We start from the raw sequence: 14,075 nt of genomic DNA on the forward strand, positions 1-14,075 counted from the left end.
TTTACTGTGTGTAGAGCACTGTACTAAGTGCTTGGAAAGTAAAATTTGGCAACATATAGAGACAGTCCCTACCCAACAACGGGCTCACGGTCTAGAAAGTTGAATAATAATGATGGCATTTATTTAATCGCTCACTATGTGCAAAGCACTGTTCTAAGTAAGCGCTGGGGAGGTTACAAGGTGATCAGGGTGTCCCGGGTGGGGCTCAGTCAATCCCCATTTGACAGAGGAGGTAACTGAGGCCCAGAGAAGTCAAGTGACTTGCCCAAAGTCACACAGCTGACTATTGGCAGAGCCGGAATTTGAACCCATGACCTCTGACTCTAAGGCCCGGGCTCTTTCCACTGAGCCACGCTGCTTCTCTTAACAGACTAACACATAGTAAGACTAACAAATGAGTCCTTTTACGGGTTACCCGAGGCACAAAATACAAATTTGCACCAACATTAAACGTTTTAGGAATTTGAGGAAGGTTTTTAATAAGTGAAAGAGATCATCATCATCATCAATTGTATTTATTGAGTGCTTACTGTGTGCAGAGCACTGTACTAAGCGCTTGGGAAGTACCACTTGGCAACATATAGAGACAGTCCCTACCCAACAGTGGGCTCACAGTCTAAAAGGGATGTGAGGGTAGGCTCTCATAATATGCATTTTTGAGGGGGGAGGGTCCCCCTTTCTGATAACCTCTTGGCATAATAATGATTGTTGTAAGGCCAGATATTTAGATAGTCTTGAGGCCTGAAGAGGTTTCCTGGGACACCTCGATTGGAGGGTTTTCTTGAGGGCTGAGGAGGGCAACATCCAGCGCGTAAATCAATCAATCAATCAGTCGTATTTATTGAGCGCTTACTGTGTGCAGAGCACTGTACTAAGCGCTTGGGAAGTACAAGTTGGCAACATAAATGTGAGGGAAAGGGTGGCACCTCCGGCTGGAACGGAGCAGGTGCCTTCTGCTTAAGGTCCTCCTCCAACTTGGTGGTTTCCACCCACCTCCCATCTGCCTCCTTTTTCCTCTCCTCCTTCTCCTCCCCACAGCACTTGTGTGTATATATATATATAAGTATATATATATAAGTCTGTACAGATTTATTACTCTATTTTCCTTGTACATACTTACTATTCTATTTTGTTAATGTTGTTCCTCCCCTCCTTCCTCTCTCCCTCCTCCTCCTTCCCATCCCCCCTGCCCTACCTCCTTCCCCTCCCCACAGCACATATATATATATATAAACTGTATAGATTTATTACTTTATTTATTTTCCTTGTACATATATACTATTCTATTTATTTTGTTGATGACATGCCTAGAGCTTTAATTCTATTTATTCTGACAGTTTTGACACCTGTCTCCATGTTTTGTTTTGTTGTCCGTCTCCCCCTTCTAGACTGTGAACCCATTGTTGGGTAGGGACCGTCTCTATAGGTTGCCCACTTGGACTTCCCAAGCGCTTAGTGCAGTGCTGTACACATAGGAAGCGCTCAATAAACACGATTGAATGAATGAATTGTTGTAAGACCAGATATTTAGATATTCTTGAGGCCTGAAGCAGTTTCCTGGGACACCTCTACTATGGAGGAGATTGGAGGGTTCTTCTTGAGGGCTGAGGAGGGCAACATCCGACGTGGAAGTGTGAGGGAAAGGCTGGCACCTCCGGCGGGAACAGAGCAGGTGTCTTCAGCTTAAGGCCTTCCTCCAACTTGGTGGTTTCAATCAATCAATCAATAAATCGATTGTATTTATTGAGCGCTTACTAGGTGCAGAGCACTGTACTAAGCGCTTGGGAAGTACAAGTTGGCAACATACAGAGACAGTCCCTACCCAACAGTGGGCTCACAGTCTAAAAGGGGAAGGTTTCCACCCACCTCCCATCTGCCCCCTTTTTCCTCTCCTTCTTCCCCTCCCCACATCACTTATATATATATATATCTGTACAAATTCATTACTCGATTTTCCTTGCACATACTTACTATTCTATTTATTTTGTTAATGATATGCATAGAGCTTTAATTCTATTTATTCTGACAGTTTTGACACCGGTCTCCATGTTTTGTTTTGTTGTCTCTCTCCCCCTTCTAGACTGTGAACCCATTGTTGGGTAGGGACCGTCTCTGTACGTTGCCCACTTGGACTTCCCAAGCGCTTAATGCAGTGCTCTGCACACAGGAAGCGCTCAATAAATACAATTGAATGAATGAATTGTTGTAAGGCCAGATATTTAGATATTCTTGAGGCTTGAAGAGGTTTCCGGGGACACCTCTACCAATCAATCAATCAATCGTATTTATTGAGCGCTTACTGTGTGCAGAGCACTGTACTAAGTGCTTGGGAAGTACAAGTTGGCAACATCTAGAGACAGTCCCTACCCAACAGTGGGCTCACGGTCTAAAAGACAGTGGGCTCAAAGTCTAAAAGGGGCTCACAGTCTAAAAGGGGCTCACAGGAGGAAATTGGAGGTTTCTTCTTGCAGTGTACTGTGCACACAGGAAGCGCTCAATAAATACGATTGAATGAATGAATTGTTGTAAGGCCAGATATTTAGATATTCTTGAGGCCTGAGGCGGTTTCCTGGGACACCTCTACTATGGAGGAGATTGGAGGTTTCTTCTTGAGGGCTGAGGAGGGCAACATCAGACGCGGAAGTGTGAGGGAAAGGATGGCACGTCCGGCCTGAACAGAGCAGGTGTCTTCATCTTAAGGCCCTCCTCCAACTTGGTGGTTTCAATCAATCAATCAATCAATCAATTGTATTTATTGAGCGCTTACTGTGTGCAGAGCACTGTACTAAGCGCTTGGGAAGTACAAGTTGGCAACACACAGAGACAGTCCCTACCCAACAGTGGGCTCACAGTCTAAAAGGGGAAGGTTTCCACCCACCTCCCATCTGCCCCCTTTTTCCTCTCCTCCTTCCCCTCCCCACAGCCCTTGTATATATATATATATATATATATATATATATATATATATATATATATATATATATATATATATATATCTGTACAGATTTATTACTCAATTTTCCTTGTACATATTTACTATTCTATTTATTTTGTGAATGACATGCCCCCCTTCCTCTCCCCCCACTCCCCCTGCCCATTCCCCTGCTTTAATAACAATAATGATATTTGTTAAGCGCTTACTATGTGCAAAGCGCTGTTCTAAGCGCAGAGGGAGAAACAAGGTGATCAGGTTGTCCCACGGGGGGCTCACAGTCTACATCCCCATTTTACAGATGAGGGAACTGAGGCTCGGAGAAGTGAAGGGACCTGCCCGAGGTAACACAGCGGACACGTGGCGGAGCCGGGATTCGAACCCATGACCTCTGACTCCAAAGCCCGGGCTCTTTCCACTGAGCCACGCTGCCTCTCTGCAGGAAGGGAAGCGTGCAGGAGGAGGGAGGAGCGTACAGAAATGGGGAAACATGCCGAAGGGAGGGAAGGAGCATGTGGGGTGGAGGAGCATGCAGAATGGGAGAGGGAGTATGAAGGAGGGGTGGGGAGGGGCATAATAATAATAATAATAATAATAATAGTATTTGTACCCCCTTCCCCTCCCCACAGCACCTGTATATATGTATATATGTTTGTATATATTTATTGCTCTATTTATTTATTTCTTTTACTTGTACATATTTATTCTATTTATTTTATTTGGATTATATGTTTTGTTTTGTCCTCTGTTTCCCCCTCCTAGACTGTGAGCCCGCTGTTGGGTAGGGACTGTCTCTGTATGTTGCCAACTTGTGCTTGGTTTTGTTCTCTGTCTCCCCCTTTTAGACCGTGAGCCCGCTGTTGCGTAGGGACTGTCTCTATATGTTGCCAACTTGTACTTCCCAAGCGCTTAGTACGGTGCTCTGCACACAGTAAGCACTCAATAAATTCGATTGAATGAATGAATGAATGTGCATAGAGCTTTAATTCTATTTGTTCTGACAACTTTGACACCCTTCTCCATGTTTTGTTTTGTTCTCTGTCTCCCCCTCCTAGACTGTGAGCCCGCTGTTGGGTAGGGACCGTCTCTAGATGTTGCCAACTTGTACTTCGCAAGCGCTTAGTACGGTGCTCTGCACACGGGAAGCGCTCAATAAATACGATTGAATGAATGAATGACTGTTGAGTAGGGACCGTCTCTCTATGCTGCCGACTTGCACTGCCCAAGCGCTTAGTACAGTGTTCTGCACACAGTAAGCGGTCAATAAATGCGATTGAATGAATGACTGAATGTGCCTAGAGCTTTAATTGTATTTGTTCTGACGACTTTGACCCCCGTCTCCATGTTTTGTTTTGTTGCCGTCCCCCACTTCTAGCCTGGGAGCCTTTCGTGGGGTAGGGCCCACCTCTACAGGTGGCCCACTTGGACTCCCCAAGTGCTTAGTACAGTGCTCTGCACACAGGAAGCGCTCAATAAATACGAATGAATGGATGTGCAGCTCTGCACACAGTAAGCGCTCAATAAATACGAATGAATGAATGTGCAGCTCTGCACACGGTAAGCGCTCAATAAATACGATTGAATGAATGTGCATAGAGCTTTAATTCTATTTATTCTGACGACTTTGACCCCTGTCTCCACGTTTTGTTTTGTTGTCCGTCCCCGCCTTGTAGCCTGGGAGCCTTTCGTGGGGTAGGGCCCGCCTCTACAGGTGGCCCACTTGGATTCCGCAAGCGCTTAGTATAGTGCTCTGCACACAGAAAGCGCTCAATAAATACGAATGAATGAACGTGCAGCTCTGCACACAGTAAGCGCTCAATAAATTTGAATGAATGAATGTGCATAGAACTTAAATTCTATTTGTTCTGACGACTTTGACCCCGGTCTCCATGTTTTGTTTTGTTGTCTGTCTCCCCGTCCTAGACTGGGAGCCCACTGTTGGGTAGGGACCGTCTCTATATGTTGCCACCTTGTACTTCCCAAGCGCTTAGTACAGTGTTCTGCACACAGTAAGCGCTCAATAAATACGAATGAATGACTGTGCAGCTCTGCACATAGTAAGCGCTCAATAAATACGATTGAATGAATGAATGTGCAAGAGCTTTAATTGTATTTGTTCTGACGACTTTGACCCCCATCTCCATGTTTCGTTTTGTTGTCTGTCCCCCCCTTGTAGCCTGGGAGCCTTTCATGGGGTTGGGCCCGCCTCTACAGGTGGCCCACTTGGACTCCCCAAGCACTTAGTACAGTGCTCTGCACACAGTAAGCGCTCAATAAATACGATTGAATGAATGAATGAATGAATGTGCATAGAACTTTAATTCTTTTTGTTCTGACGACTTTGCCCCCCGTCTCCACGTTTTGTTTTGTGGTCCGTCCCCCCTTCTAGTCTGGGAGCCTTTCGTGGGGTAGGGCTCACCTCTACAGGTGGCCCAGCTGGACTCCCCAGCCACTTAGTACAGTGTTCTGCACACAGTAAGCCCTCAATGAATACGAATGAATGAATGTGCAGCTCTGCACACAGTAAGCGCTCAATAAATACGAATGAATGGATGTGCAGCTCTGCACACAGTAAGCGCTCAATAAATACAATTGAATGAATGAATGAATGAATGTGCATAGAACTTTAATTCTATTTGTTCTGACGACTTTGACCCCCGTCTCCACGTTTTGTTTTGTTGTCCGTCCCCCCTTGTAGCCTAGGAGCCTTTCGTGGGGTAGGGCCCGCCTCTACAGGTGGCCCACTTGGACTCCCCAAGCGCTTAGTACAGTGTTCTGCACACAGTAAGCGCTCAATAAACACGAATGAATGAATGTGCAGCTCTGCACACAGTAAACGCTCAATAAATTCGAATGAATGAATGTGCATAGAACTTTAATTCTATTTGTTCTGACGTCTTTGACCCCTGCATCCATGTTTTGTTTTGTTCTCTGTCTCCCCCTTTTAGACTGTGAACCCACTGTTGGGTAGGGACCGTCTCTATATGTTGCCACCTTGTACTTCCCAAGCGCTTAGTACAGTGTTCTGCACACAGTAAGCGCTCAATAAATACGACTGAATGAATGTGCAGCTCTGCGCACAGTAAGCACTCAATAAATACGATTGAATGAATGAATGTGCATTGAGCTTTAATTGTATTTGTTCTGACAACTTTGACCACCTTCTCCAGGTTTTGTTGTCCATCCCCCCTTTCTAGCCTGGAAGCCTTTCATGGGGTTGGGCCCGCCTCTACAGGTGGAACATTTGGACTCCCCAAGCGCTTAGTACGGTGCTCTGCACACAGTAAGCGCTCAATAAATACGATTGAATGAATGAATGAATGTGCACAGACCTTTAATTCTATTTGTTCTGACAACTTTGACCCCCGTCTCCACGTTTTCTTTTGTTGTCCGTCCCCCCCTTGTAGCCTAGGAGCCTTTCGTGGGGTAGGGCCCGCCTCTACAGGTGGCCCACTTGGACTCCCCAAGCGCTTAGTACAGTGCTCTGCACACAGTAAGCGCTCAATAAATACGAATGAATGAATGTGCAGCTCTGCACACAGTAAGCGCTCAATAAATACGATTGAATGAATGAATGTGCATAGAACTTTAATTCTATTTGTTCTGACGACTTTGACCCCCGTCTCCATGTTTTGTTTTGTTGTCCGTCCCCCCCTTGTAGCCTGGGAGCCTTTTGTGGGGTAGGGACCGCTTCTACAGGTCGCCCAGTTGAACTCCCCAAGCGCTTAGTACGGTCTTCTGCACACAGTAAGCGCTCAATAAATTCAAATGAATGAATGTGCATAGAACTTTAATTCTGTTTGTTCTGTTGATTTTGACACCTGTCTCCATGTTTTGTTTTGTTGTCCATCTCCCCCTTGTAGCCTGGGAGCCTTTCGTGGGGTAGGGACCACCTCTACAGGTGGCCCACTTGGACTCCCCAAACGCTTAGTACAGTGTTCTGCCCACAGTAAGCGCTCAATAAATACGAATGAATGAATGTGCAGCTCTGCACACAGTAAGCGCTCAATAAATACGATTGAATGAATGAATGACTGTGCATAGAGCTTTAATTCTATTTGTTCCGACGACTTTGACACCCGTCTCCATGTTTTGTTTTGTTGTCTGTCTCCCCCTTCTAGACTGTGAGCCCGCTGTTGGGTAGGGACCGTCTTTATATGTTGCCAACTTGGACTCCCCAAGCGCTCAGTACACTGCTCTCCACACGGTAAGCGCTCAATAAATTCGAATGAATGAATGTGCATAGAACTTTAATTGTATTTGTTCTGACAACTTTGACCCCCCCGTCTCCACGTTTTGTTTTGTTGTCCGTTCCCCCCTTGTAGCCTGGGAGCCTTTCGTGGGGTTGGGCCCGCCTCTACAGGTGGCCCAGTTGGACTCCCCAAAGCGCTTAGTACAGTGCTCTGCGCACAGTAAGCGCTCAATACGAATGAATGTACAGCTCTGCACACAGTAAGCGCTCAATAAATATGAATGAATGAATGTGCAGTTCTGCACACAGTAAGCGCTCAATAAATTCGAATGAATGAATGTGCATAGAACTTTAATTCTACTTGTTCTGACGACTTTGACCCGTGTCCATGTTTTGTTTTGTTCTCTGTCTCCCCCTCCTTCAGTGTTCTGCACACAGTAAGCGCTCAATAAATACGAATGAATGAATGTGCAGCTCTGCGCACAGTAAGCGCTCAATAAATATGATTGAATGAATGTGCATAGAGCTTTCATTAGAGAAGCAGCGTGGCTCAGTGGAAAGAGCTCGGGCTTTGGAGTCAGAGGTCATAGGTTCAAATCCCGACTCGGCCACTTGTCAGCTGTGTGACTTTGGGCAAGTCACTTCACTTCTCCGGGCCTCAGTTCCCTCGGCTGGAAAATGGGGATTAAGCCTGTGAGCCCCACGTGGGGTGACTTGATTACCTTGTATCTACCCCGGCGCTTAGAACAGTGCTTTGCCCATAGTAAGCGCTTAATAAATGCCATCATTATTAGGTCCTGCTGAGAGCTCACCTCCTCCAGGAGGCCTTCCCAGACTGAGCCCCTTCCTTCCTCTCCCCCTCGTCCCCCTCTCCATCCCCCCCATCTTACCTCCTTCCCTTCCCCACAGCACCTGTCTATATGTATATATGTTTGTACAGATTTATTACTCTATTTATTTTACTTGTACATATCTGTTCTATTTATTTTATTTTGTTAGTATGTTTGGTTTTGTTCTCTGCCTCCCCCTTTTAGACTGTGAGCCCACTGTTGGGTAGGGACTGTCTCTATATGTTGCCAACTTGTACTTCCCAAGCGCTTAGTCCAGTGCTCTGCACATAGTAAGCGCTCAATAAATACGATTGATGATGACGATGATGATGACTCCGCCACTTGTCATCTGTGTGACTTTGGGCAAGTCACTTCACTTCTCCGGGCCTCAGTTCCCTCAGCTGGAAAATGGGGATGAAGCCTGTGAGCCCCACGTGGGGCGACTTGATTACCTTGTATCTACCCCAGCGCTTAGGACAGTGCTTTGCACACAGTAAGCGCTTAGTAAATGCCATCATTATTAGGCCCTGCTGAGAGCTCACCTCCTCCAGTATATATGTATATATGTTTGTACATATTTATTACTCTATTTATTGATTTTACTTGTACCTATCTATTCTATTTATTTTCTTTTGATAGTATGTATATGTGTATATATGTTTGTACATATTTATTACTCTATTTATTTATTTATTTTACTTGTACATATCTATTCTATTTTGTTAGTATGTTTGGTTTTGTTCTCTGCCTCCCCCTTTTAGACTGTGAGCCCACTGTTGGGTAGGGACTGTCTCTATATGTTGCCAACTTGTACTTCCCAAGCGCTTAGTCCAGTGCTCTGCACATAGTAAGCGCTCAATAAATACGATTGATGATGATGATGATGACGACTCCGCCACTTGTCAGCTGTGTGACTTTGGGCAAGTCACTTCACTTCTCCGGGCCTCAGTTCCCTCGGCTGGAAAATGGGGATGAAGCCTGTGAGCCCCACGTGGGGCGACTTGATTACCTTGTATCTACCCCAGAGCTTAGGACAGTGCTTTGCCCATAGTAAGCGCTTAATAAATGCCATCATTATTAGGCCCTGCTGAGAGCTTACCTCCTCCAGGAGGCCTTCCCAGACTGAGCCCCTTCCTTCCTCTCCCCCTCGTCCCCCTCTCCATCCCCCCGTCTTACCTCCTTCCGTTCCCCACAGCACCTGTACATATGTATATATGTTTGTACATATTTATTACTCTATTTATTTATTTATTTTACTTGTACATAACTATTCTATTTATTTTCTTTTGTTAGTATGTATATGTTTGTACGTATTTATTACTCTATTTTACTTGTACATATCTATTCTATTTTGTTAGTATGTTTGGTTTTGTTCTCTGCCTCCCCCTTTTAGACGGTGAGCCCGCTGTTGGGTAGGGACCGTCTCTATCTGTTGCCAATTTGTACTTCCCAAGCGCTTAGTACAGCGCTCTGCACATAGTAAGCGCTCAATAAATACGATTGATTGATTGATATGTTTGTACCTATTTATTACTCTATTTATTTATTTTACTTGTACATATCTATTCTATTTTGTTAGTATGTTTGGTTTTGTTCTCCGCCTCCCCCTTTTAGACGGTGAGCCCGCTGTTGGGTAGGAACTGTATGTGTTGCCAATTTGTACTTCCCAAGCGCTTAGTCCAGTGCTCTGCACATAGTAAGCGCTCAATAAATACGATTGATTGATTGATATGTTTGTACCTATTTATTACTCTATTTATTTATTTTACTTGTACATATCTATTCTATTTTGTTAGTATGTTTGGTTTTGTTCTCTGCCTCCCCCTTTTAGACGGTGAGCCCGCTGTTGGGTAGGGACCGTCTCTATCTGTTGCCAATTTGTACTTCCCAAGCGCTTAGTACAGCGCTCTGCACATAGTAAGCGCTCAATAAATACGATTGATTGATTGATATGTTTGTACCTATTTATTACTCTATTTATTTATTTTACTTGTACATATCTATTCTATTTTGTTAGTATGTTTGGTTTTGTTCTCCGCCTCCCCCTTTTAGACGGTGAGCCCGCTGTTGGGTAGGAACTGTATGTGTTGCCAATTTGTACTTCCCAAGCGCTTAGTCCAGTGCTCTGCACATAGTAAGCGCTCAATAAATACGATTGATTGATTGATATGTTTGTACCTATTTATTACTCTATTTATTTATTTTACTTGTACATATCTATTCTATTTTGTTAGTATGTTTGGTTTTGTTCTCTGCCTCCCCCTTTTAGACGGTGAGCCCGCTGTTGGGTAGGGACCGTCTCTATCTGTTGCCAATTTGTACTTCCCAAGCGCTTAGTCCAGTGCTCTGCACATAGTAAGCGCTCAATAAATACGATTGATTGATGTTTGTACCTATTTATTACTCTATTTATTTATTTTACTTATACATATCTATTCTATTTTGTTAGTATGTTTGGTTTTGTTCTCCGCCTCCCCCTTTTAGACAGTGAGCCCACTGTTGGGTAGGGGCTGTCTCTCTATGTTGCCAACTTGTACTTCCCAAGCGCTTAGTCCAGTGCTCTGCACATAGTAAGCGCTCAATAAATACGATTGATTGATATGTTTGTACCTATTTATTACTCTATTTATTTATTTTACTTGTACATTATCTATTCCATTTTGTTAGTATGTTTGGTTTTGTTCTCCGCCTCCCCCTTTTAGACGGTGAGCCCACTGTTGGGTAGGGACTGTCTCTAGATGTTGCCAATTTGGACTTCCCAAGCGCTTAGTCCAGTGCTCTGCACATAGTAAGCGCTCAATAAATATGATTGATTGATATGTTTGTACCTATTTATTACTCTATTTATTTATTTTACTTGTACATATCTATTCTATTTTGTTAGTATGTTTGGTTTTGTTCTCCGCCTCCCCCTTTTAGACGGTAAGCCCACTGTTGGGTAGGGGCCGTCTCTCTATGTTGCCAACTTGTACTTCCCAAGCGCTTAGTACAGTGCTCTGCACATAGTAAGCGCTCAACAAATATGATTGATTGATTATGTTTGTACCTATTTATTACTCTATTTATTTTACTTGTACATATCTATTCTATTTTGTTAGTATGTTTGGTTTTGTTCTCTGCCTCCCCCTTTTAGACTGTGAGCCCACTGTTGGGTAGGAACTGTATGTGTTGCCAATTTGGACTGCCCAAGCGCTTAGTACAGCGCTCTGCACAGAGTAAGCGCTCAATAAACACTTGTCAACTGTGTGACTTTGGGCAAGTCACTTAACTTCTCTGGGCCTCAGTTCCCTCATCTGTAAAATGGGGATGAAGACTGTGAGCCCCCCGTGGGACAGCCTGATCACCTTGTAAATTCCCCAGCGCTTAGAACAGTGCTCTGCACATAGTAAGCGCTTGATAAATGCCATTTAAAAAAAAAAAATAAATAAATACGATTGATGAGGATGATGATGATTATTATTTAATTGCATTTGTTCCGACGACTTTGACCCCCGTCTCCGCGCTTTGTTTTGTGGCCCGTCCCCCCCTTCTAGACTGGAAGCCTTTCGTGGGGCGGGGCTCCCCAAAGCGCTTAGTACGGCGCCGCGCAGCGGGGAGGCGCTCAGTAAGTGCGACCGCCCGCCTGCCGGACCGACGGCCGGACTGACGGCCTCGCCTCAGCCGCCAACGGCCGCCCCCTCCCTCCCGCCCCCCCCGCCCACGTGACCGGCCGCTCGGCCAATCAGCGCCGCGCCAAGCCGCCCGCCCGCCCGCGGCTGCTCTCGCGAGAAGAGCGCGCGCGCAGCTGGTTTTCGCCCCCCCCACGTCCTTCCGTCCCCTCGGCCCTCAGGCCGGACTTCCCCCCGCCCCGCGCCGGATCTCGTCTCGCTGAGGCGGCGGCGGAGGAGGAGGCGGAGGAGGAGGAGGTGGTGCGGCCCGCGCAGTGCGATGCCCGTCGTCCGCCGCCGCCGCCATCGCGGAGGAGCGCGGTAGCGGGGCCGGGGAGCCCGCGGGCGGCCCTGGCCTGAGGGGGCCCTCCCGTCCCGTCCCGTCCCGTCCGTCCGTCCGCCCGCCGAACGGCCCCCGGCCTTCCATGAGCCATCGGCGGGCCCCGAGCCGCCGTTAGCCGCCCGGAGCGGGGGGGGCCCACCATGTCGAACCTGAGCAAGGGGACGGGCAGCCGGAAGGACACCAAGATGCGGATCCGGGCCTTTCCGGTGAGTCGGACGCGGGGCGGGGGGGGGGGGGCTCCTTTCCCCCCCACTTTTCTCCCTCAGGTCCCGGATGTAGCGGGGGGGGGGGGCCTCCCGCCCCCCCCCCTTTTTTCCCTCCGTCAGGTCCCGGATGTAGCGGGGGGGGGGGCGCGCGCCCCCGCTCGTGCCTGCCCCCGGTGGAAGGTGGTGGGTTCGAATCCCCCCTCGTCAGCCGCCGCTTCCCTTCCCTGGGCCTCATTCATTCATTCAGTCGTACTTATTCGTTCATTCACGGGGCCTCATTCATTCATTCAGTCGTGTTTATTCATTCATTCAGTCAGTCGTATTTATTCCTCCCTCATCCGTGTAGCTTGGGGCGAGCCGCTTCCCTCCCTGGGTTTCGTTCATTCATTCATTCAGTGGTATTTATTCATTCATTCACTGGGCCTCAGTCATTCATTCAGTCGCGTTTAGTCATTCAGTCAGTCAGTCGTATTTATTCCTCCCTCCTCCGTGTAGGTTGGGGCGAGCCACTTCCCTCCCTGGGCTTCGTTCATTCATTCATTCATTCGGTGGTATTTATTCATTCATTCGCTGGGCCTCATTCATTCATTCAGTCGTGTTTATTCATTCAGTCAGTCAGTCGTATTTATTCCTCCCTCCTCCGTGTAGGTTGGGGCGAGCCGCTTCCCTCCCTGGGCTTCGTTCATTCATTCATTCAGTGGTATTTATTCATTCATTCGCTGGGCCTCATTCATTCATTCAGTCGCGTTCATTCATTCAGTCAGTCGTATTTATTCCTCCCTCATCCGTGTAGCTTGGGGCGAGCCACTTCCCTCCCTGGGCTTCGTTCATTCATTCATTCAGTGGTATTTACTCATTCATTAACTGGGCTCCATTCATTCATTCAGTCGCGTTCATTCATTCAGTCAGTCGTATTTATTCCTCCCTCATCCGTGTAGGTTGGGGCGAGCCACTTCCCTCCCTGGGCTTCGTTCATTCATTCATTCATTCAGTGGTATTTATTCATTCATTCGCTGGGCCTCATTCATTCATTCAGTCGTGTTTATTCATTCAGTCAGTCAGTCGTATTTATTCCTCCCTCATCCGTGTAGGTTGGGGCGAGCCGCTTCCCTCCCTGGGCTTCGTTCATTCATTCATTCAGTGGTATTCATTCGTCCATTAACTGGGCTCCATTCATTCGTTCAGTCGTGTTTATTCATTCATTCAGTCAGTCGTATTTATTCCTCCCTCCTCCGTGTAGGTTGGGGCGAGCCACTTCCCTCCCTGGGCTTCGTTCATTCATTCATTCATTCAGTGGTATTTATTCATTCATTCATTCACTGGGCCTCATTCATTCATTCAGTCGTGTTTATTCATTCAGTCAGTCGTATTTATTCCTCCCTCATCCGTGTAGCTTGGGGCGAGCCGCTTCCCTCCCTGGGCCTCACTCATTCATTCAGTCGTGTTTATTCATTCATTCACTAGGCCTCATTCATTCATTCAGTCATGTTCATTCATTCGCTGGGCCTCATTCATTCATTCAGTCGTATTTATTCCCCCCCCCCCGGCCGTGCGGCTTGGGGCGAACCACTTCCCTTCCCTGGGGTTTGTTCATTCATTCACTGGGTCTAATTCAGTCATTCAGTCAGTCGTATTTATTCTCTCCCTCCTCAGCCATGCGGCTTGGGGCGAGCCGCTTCCCTTCCCTGGGCTTCATTCATTCAGTCAGTCGTGTTTATTCATTCATTCACTGGGCCTCATTCATTCATTCAGTCGTGTTTATTCATTCATTCGCTGGGCCTCATTCATTCATTCAGTCGTATTTATTCCCCCCCCCCCCCCCCAGCCGTGCGGCTTGGGGCGAACCGCTTCCCTTCCCTGGGGTTGATTCATTCATTCACTGGGTCTAATTCAGTCAGTCGTATTTATTCCCCCCCTCTTCAGCC

General features: G+C 46.8%; 1 protein-coding gene across 1 annotated transcript in view; it reads left to right on the plus strand.

The window, feature by feature from the left end:
• Positions 1-11,904: 11,904 nt before the first annotated feature.
• CUL3 (cullin 3) overlaps positions 11,905-14,075 on the plus strand; it is a 115,547-nt gene continuing 113,376 nt past the window's right edge. Inside the window, exon 1 of the mRNA XM_038748868.1 lies at positions 11,905-12,150. Coding sequence (XP_038604796.1) covers positions 12,085-12,150 — 66 coding nt within the window. The 5' untranslated portion in view covers positions 11,905-12,084. The remainder of the gene's footprint in view (positions 12,151-14,075) is intronic.

Source organism: Tachyglossus aculeatus, chromosome 7 (genome assembly GCF_015852505.1).
Source record: "Tachyglossus aculeatus isolate mTacAcu1 chromosome 7, mTacAcu1.pri, whole genome shotgun sequence".
NCBI lineage: Eukaryota > Metazoa > Chordata > Mammalia > Monotremata > Tachyglossidae > Tachyglossus > Tachyglossus aculeatus.